The sequence below is a fragment of the Pithys albifrons genome, chromosome 17 (genome assembly GCF_047495875.1).
Source record: "Pithys albifrons albifrons isolate INPA30051 chromosome 17, PitAlb_v1, whole genome shotgun sequence".
Lineage (NCBI taxonomy): Eukaryota > Metazoa > Chordata > Aves > Passeriformes > Thamnophilidae > Pithys > Pithys albifrons.
Genome location: NC_092474.1, coordinates 6709056 through 6727083, shown reverse-complemented (window position 1 = coordinate 6727083; position 18028 = coordinate 6709056). Strand labels below are relative to the sequence as shown.

The 18028-nt window shown below is 44.2% G+C and overlaps 2 protein-coding genes across 3 annotated transcripts in view; one reads left to right on the top strand and one right to left on the bottom strand.

Moving 5' to 3' along the window:
• The window catches only part of KNTC1 (kinetochore associated 1), a 35915-nt gene extending 34011 nt beyond the window's left edge, over positions 1 to 1904 (bottom strand). Inside the window, exons 1-4 of the mRNA XM_071572012.1 lie at positions 1863 to 1904; positions 1004 to 1141; positions 779 to 902; positions 258 to 373 (exon numbers count right to left, since the gene is read on the bottom strand). Of these exons, the coding sequence (XP_071428113.1) occupies positions 258 to 373; positions 779 to 902; positions 1004 to 1135 (372 nt within the window). The 5' untranslated portion in view covers positions 1136 to 1141; positions 1863 to 1904. The remainder of the gene's footprint in view (positions 1 to 257; positions 374 to 778; positions 903 to 1003; positions 1142 to 1862) is intronic.
• A 132-nt stretch (positions 1905 to 2036) lies between these two features.
• Positions 2037 to 17988, top strand: RSRC2 (arginine and serine rich coiled-coil 2). Of its 2 annotated transcripts, none has more exons than XM_071572091.1 (10): positions 2037 to 2148; positions 5215 to 5374; positions 5904 to 5947; positions 8516 to 8706; positions 9635 to 9778; positions 13552 to 13674; positions 13767 to 13846; positions 14421 to 14653; positions 15888 to 15977; positions 17340 to 17988. In XM_071572091.1, exons 1-10 carry the CDS (start codon positions 2143 to 2145, stop codon positions 17517 to 17519), a joined length of 1251 nt encoding a protein of 416 aa, XP_071428192.1. In that variant the 5' UTR covers positions 2037 to 2142; the 3' UTR covers positions 17520 to 17988. The 2 variants fall into 2 exon arrangements, with proteins under 2 accessions (XP_071428192.1, XP_071428193.1); XM_071572092.1 differs by lacking the exon at positions 2037 to 2148 and adding an exon at positions 6824 to 6901 and having other exon boundaries at positions 5326 to 5374; positions 8494 to 8706.
• The last annotated feature ends 40 nt before the right edge of the window (positions 17989 to 18028 follow it).

Here is an 18028-nt window from a genome sequence, read left to right as displayed (position 1 = left end):
ATTTTATTTTAAAAAATAGAAATATTGATCATCAGTTCAAAGCTTAAATTTTTTGGTTTATACATACCACTCCTAAATATATTTTCCTTATTCATTTTTTCTGGGAGCAAAAGTGCCCCTTGAATCTGTTCCATCAGAATGTGTGTTCCAAACACAGGAATGTTTATACTTTGACATTTGCAAGAAAGATCACAAAACCTCAAAGAATTCTGAGAGCAAAAGGGTTTCAGCAAAGCTGGATAGGAAAGTTCCTGTACCTTAGTTAGCAAGGTCTGTTTGGATGGAATGTGAATAAGGTGGAAATTGCCACTTCTCTCACCAACCACGAGGAATTGTTTCTCTTGACACACCCCAACCACATCCACTTCAGAGTCTGAAAAGTTCCATGGCAAAATGTCAGGCAATAAGATTTGTTTTTTTATGAACAGACATTCACATTTGAACCACAGGAACTGGACAAGGCAGAGTCCCAGATTTCTTCTAAACAAATTATTTTGAGTAAAGAAAATACAGGTAAGGGGATCCAGGGAGTGGGTTTGGTATCCAGTAATCCCAAATCAGTGAAAAGTTAGGAAGCATTCCAATTAAAATGTACAGAAATACTTCATTAATTGTGTTCAGAAGCAGAGATCACTTTTATTACTTAGGTACTTATTATAACACTTCCTTTTACAGGCTAGTTGGACATGTAAGACACTTGTTATGTTTCCCTACACAAACCTATGTGTTTTCAAAGGCAGTTTTCACTTCCAGTGGAATTCCAGAGGCAGGAACTCACCAAACTGAAGGTGGAGCAGGAGAGACAGCCTAGTGCTGTCCAGAAGTGCCACTGATCTGTCAACAACCACCAGAATGCTGCCATCCCTTGAGCTGCAGCCCTGGAGCTGGGGGTTAACAGAGACCTGCCAGGAGAAAGGTTGTTACAGCAACGTTCTAGACAACACCAGAAAACAGGTCTGGTGATTATTAAGCAAAATAAAAGCACAGCTTTGGTGGATTGTACCTTTTCTGAAGATGTGACCTGCAGCAGTGTATCCACCTGGTACAAGGCAGTGCCACATTCCTGTCCCAAACCCACGGGGAGCTGCACACTCCCTGTGTCATCACTGACCAGCAGCTCGATGTCATTCCACATCTTCCCCTGGGATAAACATTTCAGGGATGTGCTGTAGAGCAGTTCCACGAGCACACACAAAGCAGTGATTTTATTCCTGCACGGGGACACTGTAGGAGGGAAGGGCTGCACGAGCCTCCTGGGGGAAACTGTGTTTAGAGCAGGCACTGGGCACTGTGCCCAGCCCAGCTGGTGTCATGAACTGAACAGATGGTCAGAGCACTCCCCATCACACTTCAGAGACCCATCACCCACAGGGACCACAATCCTCTGACCAGTGACAAAACCCCACCCACAGGGACCCCCATCCCCTCATCGGTGACAAACCCCTGCCCACAGGGACCCCCCACCCCCAGGGGCCCTGAACCCCTCGCTGGGGCAGATGAAGCCCTGCCCTCCCATCCCCTGCCCACATGGACCCCGTGTCCTCAGAGACCCCCACTCTCTGCCCTCAGGGTCCCCATTCCCTCAGGGCCCCCCATTCCCTCACCGCTGACCTCTCGTTCCCTCAGGGCCCCCCATTCCCTCACCGCTGACACCTGTTCCCTCAGGTCTCCATTCCCGCAGGGTCCCCATTCCCTCACTGCTGCCCCCCCGCTCCCTCAGGGTCCCCCATTCCCTCAGGGTCCCCTAACTCCCTTAGGCTCCCCCCGCTCCCTCAGGGTCCCTCAGGCCCCCCATTCCCTCACCGCTGCCCCCCCCGCTCCCTCAGGCTTCCCTCGCTCCCTCAGGCCCCCCATTCCCTCACCGCTGCCCCCCCGCTCCCTCAGAGTCCCCTCACGTCTCTCCCTCAGCCGCTCCCTCCGGTTCCAATTTGGCGGGAGCCGGCACGGTCCCTACGGGTCTCCTCGGCGGCCAAACCTCCTCCGATCGCGCCCGTCCCGCCCCTGCCGGCCCCGCCCCGCCGCATCCGGGCCCTGCGCTGAGGGCGGGCGGGGCCGCTCCGGGCGCGGTGGCCGCGGCAGCGGGGCGAGCTCGGGCAGCTCCAGGACGTGCTGCGGGCTCGCGGCGGCCCCGGGCGCTCGGCCATGGCGGTGAGCGGCGTTGGGCTTTGTGTCACGGGGAGCGGGGCCGGGGCTGCGCGGGGGGCGAGGCCGGGCCGGGCCGGGCCGGGCCGGGGGGCGGCCGTGAGCGCGGAGACACAAAATGGCGCCCGCCGCGCCCGGGCTGGGCGCCATGATGGGCTCGGGGAGGAGCGGCCGCCGGGCCGCGCTCCAGAAGTTTCTGCCGCGTTCCGCAGGGTTCGGCTGGGGCAGGACGGCCCTGAAACCGGCCCTGGGTCCCTGAAACTCGGCCCTGCGGCGCCTGGATATGGAGACACGGTGTGGAGACACGGGTGGTTCTCTACGGGCCGAGTCGCGGGGCCCGCCGTGAGGGGAGCGCTGTGGTGTCTGGGCTTTGCTCGGGTTTCGCTTATTTTCCTTTCCTTCTGTATTTGTGTTTGCTCACAGGCCTTTGTATGCTCGCTGTATAATCGCCCCCATCTTGCTTTTTCTGATTATTATCGGTAGGAAAGGCCTCTGCTGTGGTTACCGCTGTCCCTCATGTGCCAGCAGGGTCTAAGAGCGCAGCCTCATTCTCTTAAAAAAATAGCGTGGCTTGGTAACGTATAAAGGTGTTTGACCCATCAATGAGTTGAAGAACCAGTAAGAGAGCTGAAGAGTTACCAGACTTAATACACTTACTTTTTCAAAAGTTCTTAAAGCCTTTAGTGCAAAATAACCCGAGACAACCCCAAACCAATAACCAAACCAGGCTTGAAAGGGATAAAACTTTTCAAAGTTGACTTTAAGCATTTTGTGTGGTGTCCAACTTAGTAGTTTAAAGTTCTTGTCTTGAAGATTTGAAACAATTTTTTCAATTTGGGGGGAAACAACGAGGGGACCGTTAAACTTCTGGAGAAAATTAATGCCTTTTTAATAATTTTTTGTTTGTTTGTTTATATAGATTAACTTCTTAAGAATAAGATACGTTTTTTTGTAAAAGGACTCGAAGAATTTTGTACCTGTAGTTTTGCACTTCGATTAAAGGCACTTTAAGGTTCCTCTGAAGTGAAGGGGTTTGTTCAAAGTTCCACTGGGCCTGTGGCCCATCTGAGAACAATCTCCCTGAACTCTGGAAGGTTTTTTATTGCTGTTTTTTTTGCAGCCTGAGATTTCCCTCAGGTGCAGAGCACAAGGGCACTAAAGAGCAGCACTGTGTAAATAATGGGACTGGGAGCCCTGGAAGGTGGGGCACTGGGCTCAGTTTCAGTTGGATAACGTGTTTAAAATCCCAGCCAGCTTTCACTCTTTAACTGGTTCTCTCCTTCTCAAGTAACTTCAAAATGTAAATTTATAGAAATCTCAACCTTTCCTTTGAAATTTCTTTTAGGTGAGACTTGGAAACCTTAAGTGAGGAAGGGGGAGAGAAGCAGATGAGCAGGTGGTAGATAGATGTGGAATGCCAGGAAGTGTATGACAAATAAGGGAGTCCTGTCTGCTCTGTCTCATGTCCTGGAGTTTTGGGGAGGGTGTGTGAGGTACCAATAGTGCTCAGAGGTGTCTCTGAGACTAAAGCTCTGCTGCAGCTGCAGTTCTGAGGTCCCAGTGCTGAGGTCTGTGTGCCCCTTGCAAATGGAGAAGGGAACAGCTGCTTTGTATCCTCAAGAGAAGTTTTCCTGCAGATGTGTCTGTGTGCAGATGCAAATGAATAAGGAACTGGCCAGACTAAACAGTAGTAGCTGAAATACAAATCTAAATATTAACCTGTAGATATCCTGAAGAAAGTCTGCCATTAATACACAACATATTAATGACAATCTGTACTAGCTGTTGTGGTTTAAGGAAAAGTAGCAGCTTTGTTTCCAGAGTAATGGATATAAATCAACTCTTGAGAGTTTTCAGGAGTTGTGTTCAGTTTGCAAACACTTCTGCCAATTGCAGCTGGTGGAAAACTGTGCAAGTTCAGGTTCTCTGCTACATTAAATTGTCTTCATGATTAGCATTTCTGGGCCAAATAACATCTTTAGTGACATCTCCTGCAGCCACAGGATGTTCAGGAGGTTTGGTTATGAGTGGCATTAGTGAGATCAGAGCACCAGAGACCAGTGAAGCTGTAAAACCTTTCATGAGAGCACAGTCACCTTTTCAGTTTCCAGTCTGTCCTTTCAGGTCACTGCACACCAGTTGTACTCATTTATTTCTCCCAGGCTGAATCACAAAGTGCTCTTGACTACACAAGACAAGTTTCTGGGTTTAGTCCTCCTCCATCAGTGGAGGGACCACAGAATCATAGAATGGATTGGGTTGGAAAATACCTCCGAGATCATCAAGTCCAACCCTTGGTCCAACTCCAGTCCCTTTACCAGATCATGGCACTCAGGTTAAAAACCTCCAGGGATGGGGAATCCACGCCCTCTCTGGGCAGCCCATTCCAATGCCTGAGCACTCTCTCTGCAAAGAATTTTTTTCTGATATCTTGTTTCTCATTAGCTGAGAGAAATGTGGTATTGGAACAGCTGTGAGTGCCCTGTCTGTGCTCACACACAAATTCATAATTTGCATGGGGATATTGCTCAGGTTTTTCCTCATTCAAAAGCTCATTGTCTAACACCCAACACAATCCACCTGATTTCATTTCTCTCCAGAGTTCATTCCGTGCTTCAGAACAGAGTGGGAATTTTGTGCTGTGCCTCAGTAATGCTCTGACTTGTGAGGTCACTTAGATCTGTGGGTCAGCAGTGGCCATGAGTAATCTTAGTCATGGACATGTTAAAAGGTGATTGACCAACAAACACAATTTACAGAACACTCTCCATCACAGTTTAGTCTCCCTAATACCCTCAAAAGCACATGGAAAAAGTAAAGTACAGTCTAAGTTAGGGAGAGAGCACAATATTTCTCTATATTGGTTCTCTTTATTAAAGCCTTGAACAATCAGTCTGTACAGTTACACAGTTCACTGTGAGTCTGCAAGGTACTACCTGACTATGGGATGGCTCCTCAGCATTGTCATCACAGAAAGAAACACAGGGGTGTCTTCAGAGGAAATGTAAATAGTTCTTCTTGATTTTTCAGCCCTGTGCTTCTGGTTTTTAAACATTCTGTCCTCACATACAGGGCAGTGATACAGAACGAGATGGAGCAGCCCCAGAAAAATCCTCTCCAGAAAGAGAGAAGAAAAAGGAACAATCAGATGCCTCTTCCAGTTCTCCCAGAACATCCAAGCATCATTATTCCAGATCACGCTCACGGTCGAGGGAGAGAAGACGGAAGTCAGGTACGGCTTTCCTTAAAGCAAATGGCTTCTAGAACTGAATTCTGCTTGAAGACTTTTTGGGGAAAATAGACAGACTTATCTCTGGTATCTTGTTAGAATTGGGGGGGGAATTGAGCTGCTAATTTCAGTTTTGTGTCTTAAATGTGTTGCATTGAAACTGCTGGGGAATAAGTTCTTGTCAGTGCTGAGGGGATGTGGTCAGATCACACCAAGCAGGAAATCCATACTATTTTGTCTTGATTTTAATTAGATATGCTTAGACTGGGATATTTTTGTGTAGTTGTAACAAAAATAAGGTTACCTGGCATATGATTGTGACTGGAGTGTGACGTGGGTTAGTTTGTCACTGTCACAGCTTAAGTAAGTGCAAAGAACTGGGACTGACAGAGTTTGCTCTTTCTGCAGTAGGTGCTCAAATAGTGCTGTTTGTTTTCTAAACCTTGACTGTGGGGAGATGGAACTGGAAAGATCATAGTCTGGTGGTCTCCTCTTTAACCTGGTAAATGACAGCAAATGTTTTCTTCTGCAGATACCGAAGGAAGAAAACACAGGAGCCGGAGCAGAAGCAAAGAGGTAATTAACACTTTGTAGCGTTTAGGTAATTGTACATCTTAAAAAGTATCTTGTAGTAATGCACATATGTGTAAACCTATAGAAATGACTTTATGGTAAGTACAAGAGATTGAAAACTTTAAGCTTAAAAGTGGATATGGAGATCCTTTCATAGTGAAGCATGATTGCAGCCATCATGTTGACAAGGTAATAGTTTCATAGAAAAATGCTTTCAGAAACTAGTAACTTAATTTCCTTTTTTTTTATTTTTATGGAAACGGCCAAAAGAAAGAGTTCATGTGGAGAAGTAGAATGGTGTTCTTGATGACTTTCACAGAGCTTCCATTATCCAAAAGCCTTGGCTGGCTTTGTTCCTGGCCAGTGTTCAGGACTTTGAATAATACATACCCATCTACTTAAGTGTATTAAAAATAATTCCCCACCTGACTGAGCTCTGTTTATTGCATCCTTTAATTGTCAAAACTGTCATGGCTTGACAGACAAGCTGAGTCAGCTGGAAATGGGACAATAGCAGCAAAATTTCGGAGGGCTGTCTCCTAAATAAATGTGTGTGTGTATATATAGGGGAGTGAGAAGAGACAGCATCAGTCATACCTTAAAAATAACTGGCTCACACACTAGAGAAGAGATAAAACAGCAAACCAGGAGCATCCAAATAGCCACAAAGCTGCTTAAACCATGTGGGGCAATAACAGGCTGGGACAGATGAGGGACTGTAACTTCTAACCCGGGTCAGGAACTTCTCCTTCCCCCATTCCAATGGAAGCTCTGTTTAAAAAAAAAAGGAAAGAAAAGCAAATCTAGGCGAGTTTTTGTGAAATGAATAATCTCTTGTCCAGCTCACATGATAACATTTCTATAATAAATCATACTCAGCGTGCTAATGCGCGAAGAGACTGAACTGAAGACGCTGCAGACTCAGATAGCAAAATTATAAGCCTACTTCATGATAAGGTAACTATTAGTCATTCAAACTCATATTTCCCTTAAAAATATCTTAAATCCGTTATGGGATAGAATGGTGGTTTATTACTAAGTGTGTGTCTGAAAGGTGGGATTTGAAAAGACATTTCTAAGCATCTCTTTAATGATTAAAAAGCAGTTAAAAATCCTGCCCAGTGTTTTGCCATGTTGTTGGATCTGGTCTTGCACAGTCTATTGAGAACTGAGTTTCACAGAGTGAACAGTTGAGAAATGATGTCCCACTGTAAGGGTGCTGCTGTCAGTCATTTGCAAGATTCAGCTCTGTCTGTAGATTAAATACTGAATATCAGTAATTCTTCTTGATATGGGTATCAGAACAGCTACTTAGGTAAATACAGACTTAAAGTTAGTGTGCAGTAACATACAGATGTGTCTTTATGTAATGTTAAAGGACTTAAGAAAAAACACTGTAAAGGCAGGAAAAAATACCTAATTTTTTTTTATTTGAAGAACTGTAATCAAATCTATTTAGAAGTGGGTATATATCAATAAGGAGTCAGAAAGGTTTGGGCAAGTTGGGAACAGCTAATTATAGCATCTTCTCCAGGCTTAGTTCTTTTGAGAGAGAGTTCTGATTGTAGGAAAGGGTTTATGACTAGTTAACAGATTTAGATAAGCAAAGAAAATCCCAAAACTTTGGAGTAGTTGGGGTTTATCTAAAATGAATGTATCATGCTCAGTTTGTGACTTCAAACAGAACATTATTTAAACATAAGACAAGTGAGCTGTGCTTTTTGTGCTAGGAAGATTTCAAAATAAACTGGATATATTAAGAAAGGGTGTTGATGTCACGACTTAGTCTCTAAGGAAGACACTGGCAAAAATCTGGCTTGACCTTGCTAAATATTTTTGGCATTGCAGCTATAAAAAGGAATCTTTTTTTTTTTAAGAGGCACTGCAGGAAGAAATTGCGGTGTAGGAGCAGCATATCTGTAATTTAAAACTGCTCTGGGGAGTCTGAAGCATGTTGGCTTCAAATACTAAAAGTGGGATGTCAACCATGTAACTTAATAGTTTGCTTTTTAAACAATTTTGGAAGTTACTGAAGAGAGTTTTGCTCTTAATCACCTAATGATGGATACAGCAATTTTTTTAGTTCTAAAAGCAAAATAACATGCCTGCAACTATGTAGGGATTTTAGTAACTTTCTACATGGAAGGCTTAGGCAAATATTAAATATTCACTGCAAATGTGTTTATGTATATGCATATTCATAAATTGTTAGGTACCTAAATATAGGAACTTACTGTGTGCTTGGAATTGAGACAGTAACTGAAAATGACAGCTGTTTGTGTTCCAATGCTGTGAACTCTTACATGGAAACACTGTAAAGATACCTTGATGGATGCTCTAGAAATCCTTTTTAGACAGTGGGGAGGAGGGAAAAGGGGGAAAAATTCTAGAGTGCTGTTACAGCTGTGGGTAGTTGGTGGCATAAGGTAAAGCAGCCATCACTCATGATTGAGTCACACTCCTAAGGGTACTAATGTTGCATCACAACTTATCATTTTTACCTTCTGATACCCATACTAACTCTCTTTGTTGCACTATTTTCCTGAAAGAACCAACTTCTTCTTAAAACAGGCAAGAAGACATGAATCCAAAGAGAAGTCCTCCAAGAAGCACAAATCTGAAGACCACAATGACAAAGAACATTCTTCTGACAAGGGCAGAGAGAGCCTAAATTCGTCTGAAAATGGTGAGGATAGACATAAACGCAAGGAGAGGAAGTCATCCCGAGGGAGGAGTCATTCCAGATCCAGGTCTCGGGAAAGGTGAGTTCCTACATGGGATTCCTCTGGAGGTGCATTTCCAAAAGCAGTGTTTGGAATTAGTGCGGGCTTCCAAAGCACAGCTCAGTTATGTTACTGACCTGGTTTGGAGCACCAGTTTAGAGTGCACGTCTCAGCTCTCACTGGGTAGTGCTGCTGGTTGTTTGCAGGTTGGTTCTGAGTAAAGGTACAAAATATCTCCAAGGCTTTATACAGGGGGTGTGTCTCATGTTTATAGTTGGTATAGAAATTACTAAAAGAGCCTATTTAATGTATCCTGTTGTCAGTGACAGGAAGGCAAATACACCTGAGCAGTGACATGGGTCTTTACCTCCTGAATCATGAGCTTTTCAGAGGCAGTGCTGGCCAGTCTTCCTGGCCTGGTAGCCCACCTGCCACACTCCAAGGGCAGGAGAATTCCCTGGACAAACAGTTTGTCTCGTAGCTGAGGGATCTGTAGCAAACGATGACAAGGAACAAGTTTCAGCTAATGATGGGCTGATGATGTGACTCACAGGTTGAAATTTGGGCTTCTCTTCCTAGAGGTCTTGGAGTACCATGGGGAGGAGGAGCAGGGCTTTGTTGCCTTGTGTTAAAGACTCCTGCATCAGATTAGTTTGGCTTTGTTTTTGTTTTGGGATGTACACTTCAGTGAGCAACTAAAATTCTCAATGTTGGAGTGTGGTTGTTTAGGTAAACCCTGTAACTCCCCTGTTGGGCCTGGTGGGTGTGTTTGGTTCCTCACCCATTTCATCCCTTGCACTTGGGGCTTAACCTGCTCTGGGCATGAGCTCTTCCACATGGAGTTTGCAGCCTCCCCACCCTGCCTGATGCGTTTTGCCCTGTGGTGACAAACCTGTGTGTAAGTCCTTAAGCAGAAATTACACTTAAACACGGGAACATCCACAAGAATTTGGGGTGTGTGTTTCAGACGTCACCGCAGCAGAAGCCGCGATAGGAAAAAATCCCGATCCCGCAGCAGAGAGAGGAAACGACGGATCAGATCCCGGTCCAGGTCAAGATCTAGACACAGACATAGGAGCAGAAGCAAAAGCAGAACTAGAAGCAGAAGCAGGTGAGTGTTACCTCCCACCTGTGCTCGGTGGGGATGGTTGGTTGGATGCTCTGTGGGGGGCTTGTCTACTGGAGAGTGATGGGTTTGCCAGGCCACGTCTGTTGGGTGCAGCCAGATGGGTTTGGCTTTTTCTCAGCTGTGCTGGTACAGTAGGTGAAGGGCTTCTTAGAGTAATGTCTGTCTTGGGTAGTTTAAGTGTCTCAGATCAGCTTCTCATAGCGTGATTTCTTGTTAGCAATTAAAAATGCTTAAGTAGTTCTTTTGGGGGTATTTTGTAAAACGCCATTTTAGAACTTTTGACTCATAAAGTAGAAGGAAAGCAAAGAGTATTTTGAGTAGGAATACTTGCCACAGCTCAATCTCTTCTTGGTTTCTTATACCACAGCTGATCTTGGCATTTAAATATCCTATTTGAAGTAGTTTTTAAATGATGAAAACTGAAGGGTAAGATACAGCTGCCCCTTTCCTGTGTTTGATACAGTAGTATGGGGTTGGTGTGCTGCTGTATTTTTCCCTCCAGTTTGGGTAGATATCAGAAAAGGGAAGTTGAACTGGGAATCACTGGCTGTCGGAGCAGATACACTGATCAGAAGCTAATCCTGATCAGCTCCACAAAGTTACCTCAGTTTTCCTGTGAAGTGGCACAGTTAGTGGTGCCAAGGTGAATCTTGAGTCTGGTGGACTATTTCTGATGTGAGTGTACTCTTCAGTGTTAATTATTACCAGTTCCTCTTTGTCAAGTTCAGCTTCAGAATATTTATCATGTTAATTTTTCTCCCTATCTTGGGTGGTTCCATTTCTTCCTTAAATTCTGGAAGCACAAATTAAAACTCTATCTGGACACATCCTGGTTTATTCTGGGCCTGTTTGACAGAGTTGGCATTCCAGACCTCACCTGGAATATGCCAAAGTTGAGGTTTTCATCACTGTATGGAAGTAAATGCTTTTTAGTGCTGGAAGATCAGTGTTTTGGTGTAGAGTTCTGAGTCTTTGTGTCACCTCCGCATTCTTAATGCCCTGTAGGATTTTCTGAGTGACTAAGCTGAAATGCAACTTAATGACTCCTACAGAGCTGGTTTTTCCCTCCTACTCACTGGAAGTAGTTTGAATGCAAATCAGTGACCCTCCAGAGCTCCCAGGAAGTGTTGACAGTGTTCCAGTTCCTGTAGTAGTGTTTTCTCTGAAGTATTTTGAATTGCATTTTTAAAGGGTGCTCCTTTATGGGTGCTCAGCATTGTGGTGGATCATTGGAGACTTAGCAGTCTCCTGCTTGTGAGATGCTACAACATCACTTGGGAAACGTGAGAAGACTTATCTTTCTGAAGAAGTAATTAAGTTGTGTGGTTTGTGTTGTATTTTATTTAGACAAGCACTTTCTACCAAGCCTCCAGCTGGGCTGTGTGGAGCTGTGTCTGCAGCTGGTACGTTACTGGTATTTAGTGGTGTTTCAGCCCCCCTTCAGCATGTTGTGCAAGGCTGCAGCTCCCTCTTCCTTTCAGTTATTAATGTGCTCTTACTGCTTTTAACAGTCACTTTGAACAGTGTGTTCAGTGGCTCCTTGAAAATTTCATGGCCCAGAATAGATTTTTGGTGCTGCAGTGAAATTCAGATTACCTGAAACAGAACATCACATGTGGGAAGAGAAAGTGAGGGATAGTCATAGTGTAGGAATTTCTTCAACTGGAAACAGGCCTTGTTGGATAGTCAGGGACATACTGCAAGAATCCTTTGAAGTACTATTTTTATCTTATAAATCCTAGAGAATGAAGGTAAACAAGGCATAAGAGTTGGGTGGGGGTTTTTTAAACAGTAGGTAGAACACTTTGTGTCAAATTCTGGGCTCAAGTGAAGGTTTTGGAAAGAGAATTATGGATATACCTCAAGGAAATCTCTCCCCAAGCCAGATAAACATGATGTGGAAACCTGCCCTGTTAAAACTCAACATAAATTCCCTCACTCCTGAACTCTGCAGTATTTGTTGTGTTGGTTCACAGACTGTGACAGAAGCCTTTGGAAATGGTAGAACTTGGCCTTCTCTTGATGGTTCTTTGCATAATCTGCAGCCCAGGCCTTCAGGTGGTCTGTTCTCACTGGAATTTAACAAATCTTTTGGTTTCTGAGCATGTGGACCCTCCTGGCAGTTCTGTCGTGCTGTGGCTCTGATTAAATGCCAGGTGGAAAACATGACACCATCTGCTTGTTTCAAATGGAAATACTTAAATACAAAAGCTCAAATATTTATTTCCTTAATGTTTACCAGTGCAATAAAGCATCAGACCAAAGACAAGACCAAACTACAGTAGAGAGCATGGGGAAAATGAAGGTATCTTTGAAACATGCATTACATCTTATCTCAGGAATGCAGATCTGTCACTTCCCAGTGCCTCAATCTGCATCTTGTCATCTTCTCTGAAAAGATAAGTCTTGCCTCCTTTGTATTCTACCAGATTTGTCATTTAAACCAGGATCTTCTTGTAACCTCACTCTGCATTTCATGGTGTTTGTGGATTCTGCCCAAGTTGCAAACAGAAACCAGGGAACATCTGACTGCCTTGGGAAGTGGCTGTTGGCACTGGCCATGACCTGCAGTTAGCTGTTAAATAGGTGCTAGTATCAATTAAATATAAATTGCAGAAACATCTTTGTGCATCTCAACTCTGTTGTTGACTAATCTGGGAAAGATGTGAGTGGTACCTTCTGTAATTTAAGCTTTGTTGAACACTTCCAATATCTGTGCCTTCCTTGTTTGAAACATCAGTGCCAGAGGCTTAAACAGGGATAAACCCTTATCTCTTGTACTGTAGATATTGATGATTCTGGCACAGAAAACTCCTGCAAACTGTACATTATATGTGTATTTTCAGTGGCTCTTGTTTAGGTGGGATTAGATGTGTATGCCCTAAAAATGAGTCCTGCTTGGGAGCAGGTGGGGAGAAGGCTGTTACAGGAGAATTGAACTGAGTACTTTGTTATTTTCCTTACAAATACAGTTTAACTGTGTTCGTTTCAGGTAGTCAGGCTCCAGATAATTCTCATTCATGGTTGTCTGCACAGTCTGGTCTTCTCAAGAGCAAACCTGAGGCCAGTGACACATTTAAACCAGGTCTCACGTTCAGCTTGGCAGCCTCCCTCAAACTCTTGTCCAAAGCACATTTAGGGAAGAGTGTACAGAGGGGAGAGGGGTGGTAATTTCCCTGAGTACTATCCAATTCTTAAATTGGGCCTCTTCATAATGCTCCTTATTAACATGCTTTGAGGTCTCTGATGGTTTTCAAGTGTTCTTCTAACTTGATTATTTTTACATTTCTTTTGCAGTTGACTTTACCAGAAATTAGTTTTTTCTTGACAGATTTTAGAATCTCTAGATCAGATCTGTTTGTTCTAAACACTGAGAGGTAAATGAATATCCAGAATTAGGCATTCTGTTTTACCTTATAGTTGGAAATCTTCATTTTTAGCTCTGTGTTGTTACCAGGTGAGTTTGGCTGTTACATGGTTCTGGTATGATCCCTGTAAAGCTCTTGAGAGCTCTCCAAGTTAATAATCACAGAATCATAGAATGGATTGGGTTGGAAAAGACCTCCAAGCTCATCAGGTCCAACCCTTGGTCCAACTCCAGTCCCTTTACCAGATCATGGCACTCAGTGCCATGGCCAATCTCAGTTTAAAAACCTCCAGGGATGGAGCAAATTCTCAGTGTTGTGATCCAATACTTGCTGAACTGTTAAGCTGCATACCTGGATTGTTTGAGCAGCTGTTCCATTTGGTTGCAGGGAGCGAAAGAAGAGGCTGGAGAAGCCGCGGAGGTTCAGCAGGAGCCACAGCCGCAGCCCGAGCCCCCCGCCCTTCCGGGGCCGCAACACCGCCATGGACGCGCAGGAGGCGCTGGCCAGAAGGTCAGGGGTGCTGGGGCTGTGGTGAGGGGGGACAGAAATAACTCCTGGTGTTCTTTGCATGTCTGAAGAGTTTTATTTTTGTGTATTTCCAGACTGGAAAGAGCAAAGAAACTGCAAGAACAGAGAGAGAAAGAAATGGTTGAAAAACAGAAGCAACAGGAAATGGCTGCAGGTAGTTTATGTGTGTTTTATTATTCGTAAACAGGAGTGTGAGGGAAGGATAATTAAGGCTTGTTAAGAGTGAGCTGAGTGTTCCAGTCCTGTCCAATGCATGTGCAGAATTTCTTTTTGTAATCTTAACTTGGTCCATATACGAGAACCACAGCCAGAAGAAGGAAATGTTTGAAAAAAACAAAACCAAACTAAAAATAAGAAACGTAAAACCCCAAGAAAAATGATCAGGATTTCTTACCATTTACTGAGAATACAGCAGAAATGTTGTGTAGTTAGGCTGTAACATGATTCTGTGGTTGGACCCTTTATGCTTCAGAGTTGGAAGGCTTTTGGCTGCTCAGGGGTACATTAGTTTCAATTCTAGTTCTGCCTTACTAAAAGTGTTGGACATGTTTCTTAATCTGTAAACATGTGTTTGATCCTGCACTTGTTATTTGTGCATTCTCAACTTATTTCTGTTAAAGGGAAGTGTTTGTGGGCTTTGATTTGTTTTGTTTGGGGCAGAGGGTGGGTTTGGTGGTTGGGTTTTTTCCCCCAAAGTCCAAGCTCAGAGCCCGTTCCCTTCCCTGCAGCCGCTGCGGCCACCGGAGGCTCGGTCATCAACGTGGCGGCTCTGCTGGCATCGGGAACACAAGTGACTCCTCAGATTGCCATGGCAGCTCAGATGGCAGCACTGCAGGCCAAGGCCCTGGCAGAGACTGGCATTGCTGTGCCCAGCTATTACAACCCAGCTGCTGTCAACCCCATGAAATTCGCTGAGCAGGAGAAAAAGAGGAAGATGCTCTGGCAAGGCAAAAAGGAAGGGGTAATGTCTTTTTCTTTTACCTGCATAAACTGGTTTGGAGATATCTTACACTCAGTTTAAAGCTGCTTATTTATGTTATTTCCAGCAAAGTTACTTTCATACCTGTCAGGAGGTTTTCCTATCAACAGCAGCCTGAGGTACAACTTCAACAAAACCAGGAATTGGACTCTGATCATTGTGGGTCCCTTCCAGCTCTGAATATTCTGTGACTTAAAAGTGAAAGGACTGAGATAATTACACCTTCAGTGAGAAATGGTTGTTGCACAAGCCCCAAGGAAAACCCTAATGTCATGAAACTTCAGAAGTATAATTGGATCTTAATGTTACTTTTCTCAGTTTTCCTACAACTTGCAACTAAACATCAAGTACAGATGATCTCCCCTCACTGAAAAGTGGTGGCTGAGGTATGGAAGGTCTAAACTGACCATTCCTTTCTGGCACTGTAGAGATTTCTCATTTGATTGTGTCCTCTCCAATTCAAATTTCAGAACCAAGTCTGTAGACTTTGCTAGTAACTTTTCAGGAGTAGAGTAATTAATTACTAGCTGTAACAAAAGTTAAAAATCCAAATAAGCCTTCAGGCTTTTTTATGCTGCATCAAGTGCCCTTGCAATTAGTGAAGTAAAAAAAGGCTCCTGTGGCAGTTGCTTTTTCAGAAAGTTGCTGGATTTGAGTGCAGGTTTTGCCAGCTGATACTGTGGAAAAATTGGGAAAATACTTGTGTTTTTGTCTTCTGACACTGCCAGTACAGGGGTGTTTATTGGGTTAGTGAGCATCTGCATCAGTGACATAAAAGCTACCTTGGCTTGTCACCTCCATGGGGTGTGACAAACTGAAGTGCTTCCCATGGCATTGATGGGAGACAGAAGGAAGAGAAGAAGAACCCTGAGTGCCCTCCAGGCAGTTGTGCCACATACTGATTCATTTCAATAAATAAATTAGTTTGTCCATAATTCACCTTAAGCATGAAGGCATTTCCAGACTTTTGGAAACGAGTACAGTGTGCCCAAGGAAGGAAATCCCACTGGAAATGGACACTGTGATGGTTAGGGAGACTTCCCTAATTCCTGAGGATGCTGCAGGAATGGCACACAGGGAACCTTTCCCTTCCAGCTGTGCTGGGTTTCAGAATGGGCTTGTTTTTAACACCTTCTTTGGTTGCTACTGTATTGTGATGTTAATGGAAACTTACCTAAAAAGGTGATACATGTTTGTTTTTTTTAAACCTGTACAGGATAAATCACAGTCTGCAGAAATATGGGAAAAACTAAATTTTGGAAACAAGGACCAAAATGTCAAGTTCAGAAAACTGATGGGCATAAAGGTAAAAAATTCTGCATGTTAATTAAGTTTATTAATTGTAGAATTTTGATTCTCTATTTATTTTAAAGTGTACCTTAACCAATAGAGATATTAAGTTAACCTGGTACTACCTGATGGAGACAGGAACTTGAAGTATTTGTTAAATTCAGAAGCAGCATCTTTATCTGAGTTCAATTCAGACTGTAGAACTTCATTATGTTTCTGGCTAACAAGACAGCTGTTGTGATCTGGAACAGCAATGGGAGCTGTAACAAATACAATCTGATAAACAGCATTTCTTTGTACAAATGAGTTAATTGGAGAAATTTATTTAAATTAGTTAGAAGAAGGAACTGGGCGAAGGCCTCTGTGTTGACACAGCACAGCATGTTACAGCAATAGACCCGAATGCTTACTAGTTTAATTTTTATTACAAATTCGTTTTGTTTTGTTTAAATTTAATTTTTATTTACCACTGAAATGTTTAGTATTTGAGGACCAGTCCTGTTTGGGACAGCCCCTGAAGGCAGAGCTGATGTCTTTGTTATACATAGATACAGAATCAGAGAATTGGTTGGGTTGTAAAAGACCTCAGAGATCATCAAGTCCAACCCTTGGTCCAACTCCAGTCCCTTTACCAGATCATGGCACTCAGTGCCACGGCCAAGCTCAGTTTAAAAACCTCCAGGGATGGGGAATCCACCCCCTCTCTGGGCAGCCCATTCCAATGCCTGATTACTCTCCCTGGAAAGAATTTTTTTCTGATCTCCAACTTCAATTTCCCCTGGCAGAGCTTGAGCCCATCGTGCCCCCTTGTCCTATTGCTGAGTGCCTGGGAGAAGAGACCAACCCCCACCTGGCTGGAACTTCCCTTCAGGCAGTTCCAGACAGTGCTGAGGTCACCTCTGAGCCTCCTCTTCTCCAGGCTGAACAACCCCAGCTCCCTCAGCCTCTCCCCACAGCATTTGTGCTCCAGTCCCTTCTCCAGCCTCGTTGCTCTTCTCTTCTCAGTTGTGTTGGAAGAGACCTCTGATATAACCAAGTCCAACCCTTGATCCAGTCCCACTGTGATCACCAGCCCATGGCACTCTGTGCCATGGGCTGGTGATCACAGTGGGGTTGGATCAAGGCATGTTGGATACTCTGTCCCTGGAGGTGTTTAAGTGCCATGTCCAGTCCCTTCTCCAGCCTCGTTGCTCTTCTCTGGCCCCACTCCAGCCCCTCAATCTCTTTCCTGAACTGAGGGGCCCAGAACTGAACACAACACTCCAAGTGTGGCCTCCCCAAGGCAGAGTCCAGGGGAAGGGTCACTGCCCTGGGCCTGCTGGCCACACTATTTTTGAGCTATATAGATATATTTCCATAGCTTCTCTGTGCCTTGCAGAGCGAGGATGAGGCCGGGTGCAGCTCTGTGGACGAGGAGAGCTACAAGACGCTGAAGCAGCAGGAGGAGGTGTTCCGGAACCTGGACGCGCAGTACGAGATGGCGCGATCCCAGACCCACACCCAGCGAGGGATGGGGCTGGGCTTCACCTCCTCCATGCGGGGCATGGACGCCGTCTGAGAGAGGAGCACACACACACAGATGTTGGGAAGTTTGGGACTGTGGAAGGTTCTTGTTCACATGTTGGGTCCTTGTTCACCAAAAAAGCTAGCATGGGTGTTGCATTGATTTTAATTTATTGAAAAATACAATTCTTTTGTAAATATCAGATTAGTGATCCTGGTGTTAGTGTTGTAATCAGGTTATACCCACTTCCATTAAACTTGACAGAACTAGAGGAGGACAGTATTTTTTAGTTAAAGTTCTACTTTTCAAACAAGCAGCAGATGGGAGAAACTCATACATGGATATTTCGTGTCCACTGTCTTGTGTACTTTTGTACTTTAACCTTGTACAGTTATTTTCAATTCTTGAAACATGAAAAGGAAACATTGTGTAGATGTTATTTAGCAGTCTGGGCCAATAGGCACATAATCCAGTGCAGAAAAACTGGTTAATAATAAAGACATTTCTTTTCTCTAAGGTCTTACTTTATGCTAATTTGTCTTTGATCCCAAACCTCAGAGAAG